Genomic DNA, 18,975 nt, shown 5'->3' with positions numbered 1-18,975 from the left:
ATAGGCATACGGTATTTGACGTTTGGCTATGTTTCACAGGACAGAACATTTCATGGTTTAGTATGGGCATATTTATGGAACCTCTGAAGCAATACTTGCCCACCTTATCTAACTAACATTGCAGTTCTGAGCACAAAATGCCGCTGCAACACTGCGTAGTCACTTGGCCTGTCAGACTTGAAAAAGACTAAGAGTGGCTGTCCACGGGCGAGGTGTCATTGCGAGATAGGAGCTCTTATGACATGCTTTCCATAGGATAACTATGGAAAGAGAAGCCTACTGCTCACGAGTGGAGAATCATAGCGATTTTGCTGCTTGCGTGATTAAAATTGCGGCATGCCGTGATTCTCCGTGATGAGCCTATATTAATTGTAGACCTTTTAGTGCTCCCCCTCCTCCCCGCAGCGGAATATCGCTAGTGATATTCTGTCGCAGCTATGGACAGGCAGCCTTACATAAAGTTAAGCTAACCATAAAACTCAACTAGACATGTCCGTTTCAGCAGGATCAGTCGACAATCTCATGTGCACGGTCTCCTGACCTTTTTGCGACGGGAATACATCAAGGGAAATTTGCATCGGACATATTGGTTTGCAACATGCCTGATCCTTTTTTTCCTGTGGATAAGTGACTGCTAAAGGTGTCTCACAGTGGTTTATTCCCTTCTCCCCAGTGAAATAAACCCACTGGGTCCCCCAGGCCCAATTGGGAGAAAGACTTGTTGGTCAAGCATTCGACTGACCACTATCTCAAGTGTATGGCCAGCCACAGACTAGGTCTAATGTGAGTGCTGATATACGGTACTGTGGAAGAACATGCTGCTATACTGATAATGGTTCCTAAGAAATAAATATTCTGTGACATTAAAAGAGTCATCCATAGAGATAAGCGAGCACGCTCGTTTAAGGCTGCTGCTCGATCGAGTAGCAGTCTTATCGAGTAACTGTGTACTCGCCCGAGCAGCATGCGGGGGGTCGGCGGGAGGGAGCGGGGGGAGAGTGAGAGAGATGTCTCTCTCTCACCCTCCCACATGCTGCTCGGGCGAGTACACAGTTAATCGATAAGACTGCTACTCGATCAAGTAGCAGCCTTAAACGAGCGTGCTCATTCATCTCTAGTACTCCAGGCAGAGTCTACCTCCCAAAAGACACAACTGCATGCTGGGGAACCATATGGCACCCAGTGAGTATCATACACAAGTACTAATCTAATAATTAGGACTCTCTCGCCATTATCGCTGGATGTCGAACGATTGTACTGCTGGTGCATTACTTCATGGCCAATGACAGCATTTTAAAGTGATTAAACTAATGGTGAATTCTTGCTCGGGTAGACCTCCAAATCTGAAAAGTGAATCAATTTTGCAATGGTTTAGAAAAAGCAATCGCCATGTGTTAATGTAATGCCATAAATATAACCTGGTAATATGTCCCAGAACAGATGATATAATTAGGATTATTTGAGAAATTAATATTTTTTTTCATAGCTGAGGGGTTTGTAATTATAGCGACCTGTATTGTTGACTATGTTTATGTAATCGTGTTGCTTTTTTCTGCGCCTATTGTACTTTAGGTCTCTTCTGCGCTACGGTGGAAATCTTTCCCTGCAGAGTGCAATGAGTGTAAGGTTTAACAGCAACGGGACGCGGCTCCTTGCCCTGCGCCGACGACTGCCTCCTGTATTGTATGACATTCACTCACGTCTGCCCATATTCCAATTTGACAATCAGGGTTACTTTAACTCGTGTACGATGAAGAGCTGTTGTTTCGCTGGAGACCGAGATCAGGTGAGGAGATTAATGACCTGTATAGATGATACCATATATAAATGATTGTATACTTTCTGCACATAGTTTTTATAATGTTACAATTCAACAAAAGGTTTGGTCTGAAGAAAGTGACAATTTTGATCCATTATAGGTTAGAAGAAAATGCATATTAACTAGAGATGAGCGAACGTACTCGTTTCGAGTAATTACTCGATCGAGCACCGCGATTTTCAAGTACTTTCGTACTCGGGTGAAAAGATTCGGGGGGAGGCGTGGCGGAGCGGGGGGTAGCAGCGGGGAACGGGGGAGCCCTCTCTCTCTCCCTCTCTCCCCCACTCCCCGCTGCAACCCCCCCACTCACCCACGGCGTCCCCAGAATCTTTTCACCCGAGTACGAAAGTACTCGAAAATCGCGGCGCTCGGGCGAAAAGGGGGCGTGGCCGAGTAGGCTCGCTCATCTCTAATATTAACCCTTTCCAATCCACTGTCTGATGTCTTCCTACATTCTGATTGAAGCTCATACAGCTCCAATGTCAGAAGATGTCCGACAGGGTATTCTTACAGTCTATTGCCAGCCACTCTGCTGTCGGAGCCTCTCTGGCGCACACACAGATGGCACTATTGTACAACAGCAAAAAGAGAGAGCCTTTTAGGAAGCCCTGAATGCAAAATTGGATTGCAAAGAGTAAAATTCAATCAAGGGAGTGGGGAAAGGCATAGTTAGATATGGGGAAGGGGGGGGGGGGGGGTAAGCATACTGGAATGTTGTTCCCTATGTTGATTTAGAGGAGGGCAAGAAACCATAAAACATTAATCCAATTTAACCTAAAAAAAACCTTTTTTAGTAACAATGGTTCTATGGTTTTAAATGGTCAATTTATTTAAGTGTATGTGCGCCTTTTTAAGAAGAAAAAATTCTGGGAAAAAGACAACAAAACAATCAACAAGTATGCATAGAAAGGTTACAAAAGAGTGCAGCAATGCCATATAAACACTTGGAAAGGGTGTAATGCTGCACAATCCAACACAATAGTAACAAGCAAAACAAATCTGAAATGAGCCATAAACAACCCGGTAATTAGTAGGCGTTGCACGTAGTCATAAACCTATCTAAGAAAATACCCCTCTTACATCCAATAGTGTAATTACTTGGAAATACAACAATTTACCATAAACTGACAGAGAACAAGTGACGAATAGGAAGGGGGGAAACAAGAGGGAAGAGAAAGGTGGGAGCAACTTCTAAGTGAAATGGCAAGGAATTAAACAGAGCAAGCAATCCCTTGATATAAAAGTCACATTTGGATCCAGAAAGCGTCCCGGGGGTCCCACATTGTCTCGGAGTTATTTATTTGATTGGCATTCTATATTTACAAGTATTCGTCTTGTTCTATTTCAAGAAATCTTCTAAGCCTTTCTTAATGCGATCATCTGTTTCCTGCGGTGCAATCAATCCACAGCTTCCCAGCTCTTCGGTCCAATCCCCACGAACGTAAATTCTGAGCAGAATTTCTACCATTGCACGCTGCCATAGGATTGCATGCAGACAGCCATAATTTTGATCTTGGAAAATCCGTGCATTAACAAAATAGCGGCATGCCCTATTTCTGTGCAAGCCTTGCAGAAACGTCACCGCTGACGCACCGCCTTTGCACTACGCATATGTGGTTAGCGCCAGACTGCGCAGAGCAGAAAGAAAAGATGCCGGACTGGTAAGCGAGAGGTCAATGCAGGGGCATGGATCACATACCGGTACGAGAATCCCGCAGTCGGAATCCGACCCGGCCGTGTGCATTCGGCCTTACAGTGAAGAAGTCTTTTTATTACTTTAACATATTTTTTTTCTTCTCTAGAAAGTAAATGGTAACTTCCTCTTAGATTTGGGGTCCCGTTTTAAGAGGCTGTTCATTCAGATGCAGGAGAAGCTGCTTCCCTTTTGAATGTTTTTGACATCCATAGTGTTAAGTGGAATCTCTACGGCCTTCTAAAGTCAGGATCAGTGCTGCACACAGTTCTTGGGCTTAGGTTACATGACAGGATTTTCAAAAAGGGAACTTCCTTTCTGTTCACTAAAAGGCCTTTAATACACCATTAAATGGGTTGTCCAGAGTTTTAAAAAAATCAATGTATATCTCTGGACAACCCCTTTAAGGTTTCTTTTTACATTGCTGAGCTCCGTAACAGTGAGTGTGTTCTGCGGTGGGACGAGGAGGTTTTGTAACCGATGTAAGCCATGCTCATAAACATTCTAGTGCATGTTTTTATAGTTGTACATGTAGCATTTTTCATTAATCTGAGGCCCAGACTGGGTAACCACAAATCTCATTCATGCATTTACATCACTTTCGACTCCTACTGTTCTTGCTACATTTTAGCAGGCACTAACAAGGAATGCACCGTCTACCTTTAGGCCAAGTTCTGCATAAAGCAAGCCAGCTGACAACTGTACTGTAAGCAGACTGCAGCGATGTCTATAAATCCTTGTACAAGAAGAATTCCTGATGGCTGCACCCATTACGAATGTCTCCAGGACTACAATCCTATGTTCAGCATACTTATGGATTATAGCCCTGACAACGTAGGCCTAAATCACATACATTTATTATCTCAGTCAATCTGGATAAGTGCAGTTCAGGGACCAGACTTGTAAATGAACCTCCTGCCATTTTCTTGCCAGTGTCGCAGTCCAAGGAGAATAACCCTATTTTTCATACAGGTCCGTAATGATTTAGACAGTACTGCTCATCTTCTCAGTTTGACATAACCGTGATGGCTTCTAAATCTTTCTTCCATGTAAGGTAGCTTCTGCTTACCGCTGCCTGAAGGCTTTCCTACCCCCTGTAATTGCTTCCAGTGAAATTAAAGCAGGGCTCTGGTTTTTATGGCTTCTGTTCACATTCCTTCCAGACATCAACAGATGCTTTGAGCTCCTATCAGATAATCTGTCAGCACCTGCCTGCCCTGTGAGCTTACAATGGCAGGAGCTAAAAGAGTTTTCAGTCCTGGGGCATCTCTGCAGCACTTGGAATGTACCAGTAGTGTGTGCAGCGGGCGCTCGGCTGATGCTTTGCTCAACACTGGAAACTTCACAGTTACTGCGTCGGGCAAAAGGACCTGTGTAGAGATCTGAGACTCCTTCGGGACTGTGGGATAAATGTAGCATACATCCAACAGGTGGAAGGTGAATTTTAAGTTTAATAAAATAATCGGCCCCATTTTTTTTCAATAAATTTACATCTTTACGCTCATTCATGTTTATTTTTTTAGACACTGGTTTGTAACTAACTTTTATAAATTCTAAAATTTTAGGCTAATTTCAGACTGCATTTTCAGACGCATTCAGGTGGAGTCTTAGGCTGCTATTAGTTAGAAAAAAATGCTGACGCTTTTGTCTCCATTTTAGCAGGTTTCCATTCAATTACGGCATTTTGGCAGGATAGGATAGTGTAGTTGACTATGCCATTCTGCCATCCAAAATGCTGGAATGAAATGGAGACCCGTTAAAACAGACCAAGGATTGCAGTTTTGGCCTCCCTTTTTTTCGTCAGCCTAAGGTTCCATCTAGATACAGTCTTTGCCCATTCAGACAGAGCTCTTGGACTTTTCAGAAGCACAGACGCTCATTAGTCAGCCAAATATTTTCCTGGTTGACCAATAAGTGACAATAGTATTAAAGTGACAAGTATTAAAATCCAATATCATATTTAAATACCATATTTTCTGACTTAAGATGCACCCCAAGTTTAGAAAATAGGAAAAAAATATTTCATACTTATTTAAATGTCTCTGGGAGCCTAATAAAATGAAGGGGCTACAGTCATTAACTTTTGATGATCTAGTATAGAAAAGGGATTAATAGCTAAGTCAGCTTCTATTACCCTTTGCAATACAATTTTGGATTCAGAGTTTCCTAGGGGGTTTTCTCTTTCTGCCATTATACAATATCGCCATCTGCTGGCTAGAGCCAGTACTGCGGTATGGGACATGCTGGAGAGGCCCCCGACAATAGAGTGGCCAGTGATATACAGTAAGAATACCCTGACGGACGTCTTCTGACATCGGAGCTGTACAGCCTTCAATCAGAATGTCTTCAGACGTCAGACAGTGGATTGGAAAGGGTTAAACCTGGTGTCTATTCAAACAATGGCGCAAGCACATAAGTTCACATTGTACACATACACAGCACTGTTGCACATACATTGTACATGCGTACAATATATACAGCTCTCTGACATATACGACTCTGCAGCATTCACGTACAGCTGTGCTACATGCACACACATCTCCAGCTGGTGTGTTAAATACTGATTTTATTAACACTACATCCCCACTAATATGTGTAGTAATACATGACCCCTGTAGCTGCTTCCTGGTCACATGATTATGACATCAGAGGTCCTGCTACTGCAAGACCTTTAATCTTTGCTATTATCTGTCCCTGTGTGTACAGAGGAGGAGGGACCTGCACCCTGGGGAGATATGTGAATGATCTCCAGTGTTTGGGTTGATCGGGCAGGGAGAGGGAGGCCTGTGCGGTATATATGGCTGCAGAGTTCTCCCGATGATCTGGCAGCATGCTATATTGGCACACTGCCGGATCTTTAAAGGGGTTGTCTCGCGGTAGCAAGTGGGGTTATACACTTCTGTATGGCCATATTAATGCACTTTGTAATGTACATCGTGCATTAAATATGAGCCATACAGAAGTTATTCACTTACCTGCTCCGTTGCTGGCGTCCCCGTCGCCATGGATCCGTCTAATTCTGATGTCTTCTCGCTTTTTTAGACGCGCTTGCGCTGTGCGGTCTTCTTCCTGGTGAATGGGGCCGCTCGTGCCGGAGAGCTGGTCCTCGTAGCTCCGCCCCATCACGTGTGCCGATTCCAGCCAATCAGGAGGCTGGAATCGGCAATGGATCGCACAGAACCCACGGTGCACCATGGGAGAAGACCCGCGGTGCATCGTGGGTGAAGATCCCGGCGGCCATCTTGGTGAAGGAAAAAGAAGGAAGACGTCGCAGAGCGGGGATTCGGGTAAGTAATAAATTTTTTTTTTAAACACATCCTTTGGGGTTGTCCTGCGCCGAACGGGGGGCCTATGGAAAAAAAAAAAACTGTTTCGGCGCGAGACAACCCCTTTAAGGCAGCTGTCAGACGTCTCTGGATCTACCAGACCCCCTGGATCTGAACGATAAGGTGCAGATGCTTTTCAGCAGAATTCGAATACGGTACTTGAATCAAATAATTGCGTATTAACATGATAGTAAGGCCAAATGTCAATGGGCAGATATGAATTGCGGAATCGGTGCGGTGCACCCACGCGGACGATCCGCAGTTCAAGTCACCCATAGAAAAGCCTGGCTGTCCACAGCTGAATTAAAGCATGCAGATTTGATTTGTGGATCTTTGGATGCGGAAATCAAATCGCAGCATGCTCCATTTCAGTGAGATTCCCGCATGGATGGCTTACATTGAAGTTCAAGGAAGCTCTCCGCAATTGAATTGCAGACAGGCGCGGATTCCGTGGCAAAGCAGGAGTTTAGAAGAAAAAAAAAAATTACTGCGCATGTGCGCCGGGTGGCACCACAGGGCACATCCGCAGTAGAGAATAAAGATGACCTAGACTTGTAAGCAGGATCTTTAAAGGGGTTCTGACATAAAAAAAAAAAATTTGTACTCACCTTGCCTGGCCTGGCCCGATCACCAGGCATGTCCCCTCCAGCCGGCATCTTCTTCTGTGCCTTTAAAGCAGAGTAGGAGCGGTCAAAAAGACTGCTTCCTGCTCTGGTCCGTCCGTCAGGCACTTCCGAGGTCAACGGACGGACCGCCACAGCAAGCACGTCACAAGCAGTGCTTGCTGTGGGCGGCCCGTCCGTCCGGCTGAACTCCGGAGTGCTGCGCATGCGCAGTGGAGACGCAGCCCGTCCTGACTCCTGTCAGAGGGCACCTCTCCACTGCGCATGCGCGCGATCCCGGAGCGGCGCGGTTCCTGCAGACAGAAGAGGAGGAGCAGCGCCTGCCGGGAGATGACCCCTCCGATGTCGACAACAACAGAAGAACAGGTAAGTGTTATCTTTTTATGCTTTAGCAGCCATTAAACCATGGGTTCCCTGGGTCCATTAGGCACACCAGGGAACAATGGCTGCTAAAGCATAAAAACATTATTCATGTCAGAACCCCTTTAAACGCTGGTAAGGTCAGATTCTGCTGCGGGCTCCCGCGTTCGGAATCCAGACCGCTTGTTGACATGAGGCCCTAAGCGTATGCAAGATCATGTGAAAATAAGAGTGTTTTCCTGCTTGCAGGTTGTTTTTCCTTATGTTCCCAATGGTATGAAGTGTCTGATATATGCAAAAACTGTGTCTGCATACTTGACTTAACTTTTCAATCCAGGGAATCACAACAACAAAATGTATACTACATGGTTTGCACGTTTTTTTGCTCTATTTTTGCAATGGTAACTATATGGAGTACATACATCAGCACACTCTGGGTAAATGTTGGGCGCATTTCACCTTTTATATAAAGCAGACGGAAACCAAGGAAAAGAAACAAGATGTCTCTCCTCCACCTGTAAGATACATTATAGCGTTATGCTTGAAATTCCATCTAGTAACCGTTGCCTGTGCAAGGTCTGTGCAGTTGGATTGAGCCAACAGATCTCTCTTAACCCCCCCCCCCCCTCCAAAAACTCCGATCCACCAAGTGTGCACATGAGTTTCAGTGGGATGCAGGAGGTAAACTGCTGTCAGGCACCTCTGCTAAGTGTAGCCATCGGGTATGTTGAAATCCAAAATGTCTGATCCTTCTTCTGACAGCAGACATCTGGGGAACATGCAGAATATCTCATTGCCTGATCTGCGAAAGCTGAATCTTTATTATTTCCTACTGGTGTACCTGTTTTTAGGATTTTCTGTATGTTTAGAGTCTGTGAGGCAATATAAACCCTAAATAACAGTCTCTTCCCCCAGTTTAGATTTACTAATAGCCATAGATATTGGCACTCGTTAATGGAATGACTTCTCAATCACAGGTCATGTCTGGGTGTCTTATACTTTACGCAGCACAGTTTGGCATTCCATTATCAGCTCAGACTCCCCTATAACATGAATGCTTTCCTGTGACGGCAGACCTTGGTGGGGGATGGTATGGCAGACCCCCAAATACACGAGACTGCTGAGGATTCTGGCCGAAGTCCGCAGCATCCAGTGACAAGAATCTGTCTGCAAAAGCTTTAATTTAGCTTTGTATTAAGTTGTACAGTCCATATCTAATTTTAACAAGTATGCTCTCCTAGGAGTTACTTGGATCCCGAGTAAACCCATCGGGACCGCTGCTGATTGTTCAGATGATGTAACTGGAATTTATTTATCACTCGCTTTACTGCCTAAAAATGTGCCTGTAAATGGAAACTGAAGCGCATCTTGTGTGTTATGTGGAACAGATGTATGCTTGTATGTGAGGCTGAAGAATGCCACGGCCTCTTGCTTTGTGGGTATAACTATATAGCACTACTCTAACCCATGTACTAGGGAACGGGGGGTGACTTATAGCGGAGTTGTTATATTCAGATATTCACACAGTATCTATTTCTAAATTGTTCTTGCAGTACATCCTCTCCGGTTCAGACGACTTCAACTTGTACATGTGGAAGATCCCCTCCAGCCCAGAAGCAGGTGTGTTAATGTAAATGTGAGCCTATGCAAGGAAAACAAATGATTTAAAAAAAAACTGCGCTCCAAGTGTGTGAGTGGGTGGTAGTGAAGGGCAAGAAAGACACTTATGCAGGAAACCTTCTCAGATGTCCATGTTCGCTTTGATAATTATCTCACATTTGTCCAAGTGGATATTCAGGTGTAAGGACAACTCCAGTTTATTCAATAGGTCAGTATAGGAAAGTGCAACGCGTTTCGGAGGACTTATGAGTAAGCTAGCCGCCTTGTTCAAGCACGTTTTTACAGCTCTGTCCTAAACACTTCTTTTGTGAGTCTATGAGTAGATCTTTCTAAGATGGCCATGAAAATTAGGTAACCAGTATGTCAACAGACTTGATTACCACTCCCTCCCAATGTCGTCCGCCAGGTTGGCTTTTTACCATAACCAATCTTTTGTTTCTTTCCCTAGGGGGATAACTAATGCCCTTTTTACAGTGAATGACAATCAGATGATTCTCGCTTGCCAGAGCCAACGAGCTGCTGATGACTGCACAAGGCGGCGCTGATTTTTATGCCGACTGAATGACGAACGAAAAGCGCACAATTCTCATTGGTCGTTCAGTTATTGGCTCGCGTTTAAACTAAATGATTATCGTTCAACTTCGCTCATTTGAACGAAGGCGTGAACCATAATCGTTGCGTGTAAATGCAGCATAAGGGCTTATTCCTACGAGCGTATATCGGATGGCGTTTTCACGGCCTGCCGATACACGTTCCATCTAAGCAACTCTCCCCCTTTCTTCCCCCCTCACCCCCCCCATCACAGGCTCTCTGCCTCGCTCCTTCATTCCTGCGTTTGCAATGGGAGGGGGCAGGATGGGGGAGGAGCTAAGCTCTGCTCTGTCCCGCCCACTCCTTGCTGGCTAGGGATAAGGGGAGGGGGCAGGAGCTTAGCCATTGCAAACCGCTCGGAGGGGAGGAGAGAAGCAGAGAGCCGGTGAGTGGGAGGGACAGCGTATATCGGCCGGCTGATATACGCACGTCTGCATAAGCCCTAACTGTATAGGTTTCTGGCAGCTTCTTATCTTCCACTATTGGATTAAAACACACTTTTCATGGCCAAGCTGAGTGGGTATGTTTGTTGGATAATCAGAACACATGGCAGCTTTCATATCTATATGAGCAGCTTTGGCTTTTTGTATAACTCAAAAGTCAGACGCCTATTAGGACATTTTTAATTACAGTACTTTGTGCTCTGGGCCATCATAGACATTTGATTGTGTGTTCACCATCGCTTAATGCAAATAACTGAAAGTGTGGTATCCCTTTAATTGTTTATTGCATATTAGACCTTTGAATTGCCTATTAAAGGCCTGTTTACATATAACAAGTAACCATACTAATAACTGCCCTGTGTAAGGCGGCTTTGAATAAGTGAGTGACATTATTGTTGGCTCTTGTTTAGACAGGCAGATACACTTTTTAACAAACCAACAATGTATCATTCAGTCTTTCACATTTGCTGTGTAAGACTGAACGAGCGCTGTTTAAACTGAACGATCAGTGAACGAGCCAACAAAGGTTTTCATGTCTGCGTAAAGCAAATGATTCTCAGTTGTTGGCTTGTATTTAGACCAAACTATCATCATTCACTTTTGCTCTTTTGAACAATTTTTTTTGAACAGTCATTCCATCGGACACGCTGTGAATTCGCGTGAATGGTCCATTTTCCGCGATCAAATCCCAAGCCTAATTAGCACTTTCTCATCCATTCACAAACCATTTTATGCACTGCAACTTTGCCCGTGTGAACGAATGCATTGGAATCCAATGCCTCAGATAGTTGTGTGTATCGGCCTGGCGTGGAAAAGCGGCTACATAGCCACGTAAAAACGCTCGTTTAAATAAGCCCTAAGACTGTGTCCACACAGCAGAAACTGCTTCCAGCCTAAACTCCACTACCATAACGGCAGCCAATCTTACCAGCATTATCGACACAATCATGCGGCAATTGGCTACTGCAAGTCGGTGGATGTTACGGTTGCCTGAAACCAGCTTAAAACATGACAACTCGCAATGAGCTATACATACTTAAAACCATCCATTTACTACAGTACTATCCTGCTTTGTTATACGCCATAGACCATGTTTCTTCCCGTGACTTTTGCTCATTTTAGCAGTGATTTTTTTTTTCTTTTTTGTTTTTACATGAAAACAGATTACGTTTCCATAAAATCTAGAGGAGACATTAGGCTTGCAGTCACAAATAGGCTAATTTCTTCCTGAGTAAAGGAGATTATGGAATCACTGTTGAGTTGTAAATGGCTTGGCATAAATCCAGCAGCTACTGATTACTGTGTAACACGCTCAGGACATGACAAGTGCTCTTCATGCATAGATGCAGAATATTTCTCTGTCTTAATATTATTTGTACATTTCGTTAATCTTCATTAAATTTGCCATTATGTCTTTGTTGCTTTTAATGCTCATTGCTTTTGTAGGCGGACCAGGAAGAGTTGTAAATGGCGCTTTTATGGTACTAAAGGGACATCGGTCAATTGTAAATCAAGTGCGATTCAACCCTGACTCCTACATGATCTGTTCTTCAGGTGTTGAGAAGATCATAAAGGTAAAACACTAAATAAAGCAAATAAATATGTAGACGTACAGAACATACCGTTTTTGTGAATCAGTAGAAGAAATTCGCACCAAGGACCACATCATCATATAGTTATGCTTACATTAATTTATAACTCATATCAATAGTAAGCTGATATCCATTTTGAATACTTTTTCTACTGTTTTGCGTTTTTTAAAATCAATTTTGAGTTTTTTCATATTGCTTTTTTTTTTTTTTTTTATACAACTGTTTTCATAATGCTTGTTGCTCCGAGAGGCAGACAGAGAGGTTTAGCTCCACCGTGCTGTCTGTAATGTAACTCGATAGATTAGCTGTGTAATTAATTGTGTAACGGTCATCTGAGCTGCACTGCATTCTGGTAAAAGAAATTCGGCATTATTGTGAGTTTTAGCTTTGGGCATGACCAGAGGAGAAAATGTCATGTAATTTACAATCTGTACTAGTTGTGTAACAGCCAGTATTTACCAAGTTGTTATTTGTGGGTGATTTGGAAATGGTAATTAATATATAATGTATTGGAATCCTTTCATCTTTAACATGCAGCACGAATACACAACTTTGAAAGTTCTATTTCTATGTATAGGTTAATGTAAGCGTCAAACTGCCTTGTAGGAAAATCATTTTAATAAGATTTATACAGTATTCTTTAGCACTTTACAGATCAGAGGATACATGTACAGATACAAATATATAGAAGACCCCCACTGGTTCTAGCCGTACCAGTATGTGTTGTAGGAGTATTTCATTCACTGCAGTCCATTGAAATCAATGTGTCCATTGAGCTTAATAATTTTTAGTGAAGGTCCTTTTACATGGCCTGATTAACGGGAAAGAACAGTGGCCTGAATGCTCATTTGTCCGATCATTGGGCCGTGTAAAAGTACAAATTACCCAGTAAATGAGCGCAGCACATTTACCTCTGTAAACTAGATGATCTGCAGCTCCATGGGGACAAGTAATCGTATGAATGATCCCTTAATGGAGTCTGAATCAGCCTATGTAAAAGACCCTGTAAACGAGCACCGATATGATTGATCGGCGTTCGTCTCCCACAGCGAATTGATATGTTTAAAATGACCCTAATTCAGAAAAAAATTTGAGTTTATATTGTGGTTTTCTTTATATTACTCGCACAAGTTGTCTCGCTTGAGGTGGACTTGTAGTATGCGCTCAGGTTGTCTGGTCAGGACACCCACTTTGAAGAGATCCTTTCAGCAGGTTAGGGGGCCACCGAGCACCCATCATGCAGCTGGGATTTGCCATTCTAAAGATGCCCCCGTGAAAACTGGCTGTTTGACTAAATAAAAACTGGCTATTTGACTAAATAGTTTGAATTTACTCGATTTGGAGTCTCGGACTTATCTCCTGCACTATTGGTCACCTGTGTATTATGCATAGGAGACTGAGGACGCATACACAGTAAAGCTGAATGTACCATCCTCTGCTACATATGCGCATGAACCCAATGCCGCAGGAGATGAGCCCCCAGACTCCTATACAGTAACTACTGTTTCTAGTTAGTAACCAAATGCCCAGTTTCGCCTCTTTAACCCCTTAATGACATGGCCTATTTTGGCGTTGAGGACCAAGCGATTTTTTTTTGGGGGGGTATTTTTCCATCTCCATTTTTCAAAAGCCATAACTTTTTTATTTTTCCGTCGGCGCTGCCGTATAAGGGCTTGTTTTTTGCGTGGCAAGCTGTAGTTTTTATCGGTTCCACTTTTGGGTACATAGACTATATCGTAAAAATTTTTTTTTTTATTTTTTTTTATAACAGGGAGAGAAAACGCATCAATTCTGCCATAGATTTCTTTTTCTTTTTTTACAGCGTTAATCATGCAGCATAAATGACACACAAAATTTTTTCTGCGGGTCGGTACAGTAACAACGATACCAAAATTGTTATTTTTTTTTAGGTTTTTACACTTTTTTGCAATAAAACCCCCTTTTTTTTGGAAATCTTTTTTTTTTTTTCTCTATAGCTGTATTCAAAGTCCTGTAACTTTTTTATTTTTCTATCTACGGAGCTCTATGAGGGCTTATTTTTTGCGAGACCAGCTGTAGTTTTTATTGGTACCACGTTGGGGAATGTACGGCTTTTTTGATCACTTTTTATTGCATTTTTTGGGAAGCAAAATGCTAAAAATTAGCATTTTGCCTCTGTTTTTTAGCGGTTTTTGTTACGCTTTTTGTCGTACAAAATAAAAAGCGTGTTCAACTTTTTGTACACATCGTTACGGACGTGTCAATACCCAATATGTGGGGTTTTAATTTTTTTTCCCCTTTTTTTTATGCTAATATTAGAAAAAGCATAAAAAAGGGATTTTTTTTTTTACACTTTTCTGTCTTTTTTTTTTTACACTATTTGAGTCCCTCTGAGGGACTTGCAGCACTGTGCCTATGATCGCTGTCATAAGGCATGGCAGTGCTACTGCTCTGCCATGCCTTATCGCTTGTACAGCGATTATAGGCACAGGCAATACAGGACGCCAGTGTCTGGCGTCCTGTTGCCATGGTGACAGGTCGGGCTCTCGCGATGACATCGCAAGAGCCGGCTGGGGACACAGAGGGAGCGCGATCCCTCTGTGAACTCTTTCCCTGCCGCAATCTACTTAGATCGCGGCAGGGAAGGTGTTAACAGCGGGGGGCGCTTCTACCGATGCCCCCCCGCTGTTGCAGCAGGACGCCGGCTGTGACTGACAGCCAGCTCCCGCTGCGGGATAGCGCGGGATCTTATGTGATCTCGCGCTATCCCCAGGACGTACCGGTACGTCCTGTTGCGGGAAGTACCAGGCTCCCAGGACGTACCGGTACGTCCTGGAGCGGGAAGGGGTTAAAAAGATAAACCCCAGCTGCGTGTTGGCATACTAAGCTGGTGACAGGTTCCCTTTAAGTTAAAAAGAACACGATTGGCTGATTAAAGTACAATCTAATGTTGGCAAAAACACCCCCCAAACTTTGAACTGCTGACTGTGGTTTTATTAATGTGTTCTTTTATTAATAACACATTATATTCTCTATTACAGATCTGGAGTCCTTACAAGCAACCAAACTGTTCTGGTGATCTTGATGGCGAGCTAGAGGATGACTCCCGCAGTTTGTACACACATGAAGAATACATTGGACTTGTGCTCAATAGTGGTAGTGGATTGTCCCATGATTATGCCAACCAGTCAGTCCAGGAAGACCCCCGAATGATGGCATTTTTTGACTCTCTTGTCAGACGTGAGATAGAGGGATGGAGCTCAGACTCTGATAGTGACAGCACAATTCTGCAGCTCCACCCCGGAGTCAGCGAACGGTCCGCTTATAGCGACTCTGAGTCATCCGCTTCTTTACCTCCTTCTCCGGCACCGGTCCCCGGAGAGTCTGATGAGGCTGCCACTGCCGGAGAATCACAGAGATCAAATGAATCTCCTTCTAGAAGATCCAGGACTACATCACAAAAACTACGACTATTAGCACTTAGTAAATACCATGACAAATATCTAGCAGCCATTGCTAACAACTCAGACTCCGAGGGGGAAGCAGAAGCCGAGAGTAGCACACTTCCTCGCCCCCGCTCCCCGAGTCCTGAGGAGGAGCGATCTAGCAGCAGCAGCAGTAGCAGCGATGAGGAAGACACCCTCAATGACCGCAAGAGTTCAATGCGACAGCGCAATGCGTTAAGGCAGAAACAGAAAATGCAGAAGGAAGAAAAGACCAAGTTGAACCCTGAAAGAACATCAGCAGTAATCAGCGAGGATGTGCACGATTACCCCCAGATAACAGTGGATGAACTTTCTACATCTACTGAGTCTTCACCAGACAGAAGAAGTCCTACCAGAGTAGACCGAAAATCTTCTTTCTGTTCTAACATAGACTCTGTTGAAAGAAAGATCTTCAAAGCCTACAAATGGCTTCACTATTCTTATATATCTTACTCTAAAGGTAAAGATGGGGAATCGTCCACTGTGGATGGAGATGGTGATGACACGAGGCCAGGAACAAGCAGGAGGAGTACTAGTAGTACATTACCACCCACTATAGAAAATGATCCTACTTCTGATAGTAAAGACTCCTTACTAGATAGCCTTAATCTTCGAAAGAAGTCTCAAAAAGAAAAGCAGTCATGGGTGGAAGAAATCGAAAATTCTTCTCAAGACACAATGTCTATAGAATATGCCTCAGATTCCAAAAGACTGAACGGAACGTCTGTCCATAAAGAATTAACGTCTTGCTCTGAGGACTCTTGTGAGATGCGTGACAGTAGTACAGCGCAAACCGACTCGCATCAGTTCACAGTAAACCAGCAATCCCCCTGTTCTGACAGTAGAAGCACAGACAGCAGCACAAAGAGTCAGGAGGGGGCAATAAAGGAGGGGGACGCAGATATGAGCGGTACTCACCACAGTAACGGTCATCTGCATCTTCACTCTACAGACTCTAACCACAGTGGACAAAGTTATGTGGAGCAGGTAACAACTTGTTGCCATACACACTCCAGTATAGACAGCGCTAATTCCATGCAAGTGGTGGCATCTCTGCATAGGTGCATGTGTTTAGCAGACGTGGGCTCTACTAGGAGTACCAAAGAAAATGCCACATGCCATACAGACAATGGAGGTTTACAACCTCCAAGTGGACTGAAAAGACACTGGCAAGAGGAATGTGAAAATTCTTCCTCTGAAAAGAAAATGAAACTTTAGGTTTGTGTCCCCTCGTACGGTCGAGGAGGTTCCTTCCGTGTGTTCAATTCACAAGAAATCTGCGGCTATGTCTGTCATTTTTTTAGGAGATATGGCCACAGTTGAGTTTGCACTAAAAGGCAGCAGTGTTTTCTTTCCGCTATTTTTATAATATCTTCTCTTCCTTCGTGTAAAGGTTAGTTGATGAGGTGTCTGCCAACAGTCGGCAACAGCACTGCTGGAGGTGACAAAGACAAGTCTTAGTGGTGTGGAAGTGATGCAGTACAGCAGCGAAAATCTGAACTGGAACAGGTTTCTTTTCTGCATATTGCCAAAGCAAACAATTGCTCTATTGGATCAAAATATATCTGTGACAAGCAAACTTTAGGGCTGACCCAACAGATTAAAGGAAATCCTTCTTTTCAGTCATTTCTTGTTTGGGTTCTTTTGTTTGGTTCCGTTGTTTTGGGTGATGCACTCATTTAATAAAATGTTTTGCGCTATTGGGTATTAGTTCACTGACAATGAATGACCTGGTACAAAACTGATGTGATGTCGTGAATGGTTTTATGAATGACCATGATAATTATCTTTAGCTTTGTCACTTCAATGCATTTGGTCTGTGACTCCACGGTGGCAATCGTCAACATAGTATGTTTTCATACAAATGTGATGCTGCAGTTGGTCAACGTGATTTTATTTGGCTGTGTTAACTAAGTGGTATATACACTGGGAAAATCTCCCCACATATGGCAGTTGTATAATGCATACTACTTCAACTACATGCCCTATCTATCAAGGCAAAAGCCCTCACTGACTGACTCACTTGCCACTAATTCTCTAACTTCCCGATGTCATACAAATATCAAATTAGGCAGGAGCATTCTTTAGGTCCTAAATAGGAAAAGTAAAGGGGTCACAACTCGATTATTCAATGCTAATTGCAAAAGTAAGTGCACCCCTATGTAATGTAACTTCTCAGTGTCGTACAAGCGTGAAATTTGGCGCGAGCATTCTTTAGGTCCTAAGTGAGGAGAGTAGGAGAGGTGGCACATTCTGCAGAGGGACATCGGTATATGCAGCCTGAGGAGAATCTAACACTACTGTGTATACATATTTTATTCCCAAGTTACTCTAAAGTAACCACAACTTCATAAAATGTTCAGTGTTTCAATATTGAACATGCACACTGAACGCAGTGGGGAACATAGCCTTAGTCCTAAATAGTGTTTACAGGATCAAAGAAAAATGCATGCTAGGCCTTGTTCAGATCTGCATTGGAGGTCTAGCGCAGCTACGGTACCAATTCCCAGACAAAATAGCACTGCATGCTGTGCTGTTTCATTACAGTCAGTGGGGTCTGGCATGTGCTGGATCCAACAGTTCTGCTATTTCATTGTTTGACTCCTGTGATGGATCCTAACAATGGAAATAAAAAAATACAAGTGTGAAAGACACCTAAATGTCGCTTATGACTTTGTGCCACTCTTATCACAAACTTAGGCAAACTTCACATGGGTGAGCACAATATTGGGCCGTGAATCACGGTATGTCATCGCACTCACCACCATGTGAATTCCTCGCAGATGCGAGGCGTTTTTATGTGAAAACCACTTTGCATCATTTGGAGGATATAGCGAGTTTCTCCCTTTGTTTTCATTGTGAGACCTTGCATCATATCGCATGCCCATAGCACGTGGTGCGATGCTGTTGCTGGCCCCATTGAAAATAATGGAAAATGTGTGCGCACGCAAAAAGATAGAACATGCTGCAGTTTGTTTCCCGCATTGCAATGCAGGAAAACATCGTTTGTGTATGACCCCAATCAGTGTATGACCCAACGCACAAATCTCACACGATTTTCTCGCCCATCTGAAGGCAGCCTTAGTGTCGTCATCCAGTTTTCAGCCTGTCCACTCTTTCACTGTGCTCTTACTCAACATACTTATATGTTTGAGTAATTCTTTTCACAAGCGGGAGTTGTCTAATATAGGTGGGAAATTCAGATGTCCTGGTAATTCGTTAGCCGTATAAGGCCGGTTTCAAACAAGCATATTATGCCTGCACTTCTGCATCCGTAAGACGGGCATTTGTCCCAGATGGCTGCAGGGGTTTGCTGACCCTAACTCGAAGTATTGTAGGGATCTACGATGCTCTGAATTCGGGTCTGTATACCCTGTGGTTGGCCCAGAACACACATCTGTCTTACAGACACAGAAATGCAGGCGTAATGCAATCATCTGAAAC

General features: G+C 43.6%; 1 protein-coding gene across 1 annotated transcript in view; it reads left to right on the top strand.

The window, feature by feature from the left end:
- The window catches only part of DCAF5 (DDB1 and CUL4 associated factor 5), a 50,684-nt gene extending 33,527 nt beyond the window's left edge, over nt 1–17,157 (top strand). The window contains exons 6-9 of the mRNA XM_066608487.1: nt 1,573–1,786; nt 9,375–9,441; nt 11,922–12,049; nt 15,088–17,157. Coding sequence (XP_066464584.1) covers nt 1,573–1,786; nt 9,375–9,441; nt 11,922–12,049; nt 15,088–16,749 — 2,071 coding nt within the window. The 3' untranslated portion in view covers nt 16,750–17,157. The remainder of the gene's footprint in view (nt 1–1,572; nt 1,787–9,374; nt 9,442–11,921; nt 12,050–15,087) is intronic.
- Nucleotides 17,158–18,975: the final 1,818 nt, after the last annotated feature.

This window comes from Eleutherodactylus coqui, chromosome 6 (assembly GCF_035609145.1).
Source record: "Eleutherodactylus coqui strain aEleCoq1 chromosome 6, aEleCoq1.hap1, whole genome shotgun sequence".
NCBI classification, from domain to species: Eukaryota; Metazoa; Chordata; class Amphibia; order Anura; family Eleutherodactylidae; genus Eleutherodactylus; species Eleutherodactylus coqui.
The sequence above is the reverse complement of the archived record's forward strand: the minus strand, read 5'-3'. Positions and strand labels throughout refer to the sequence as shown.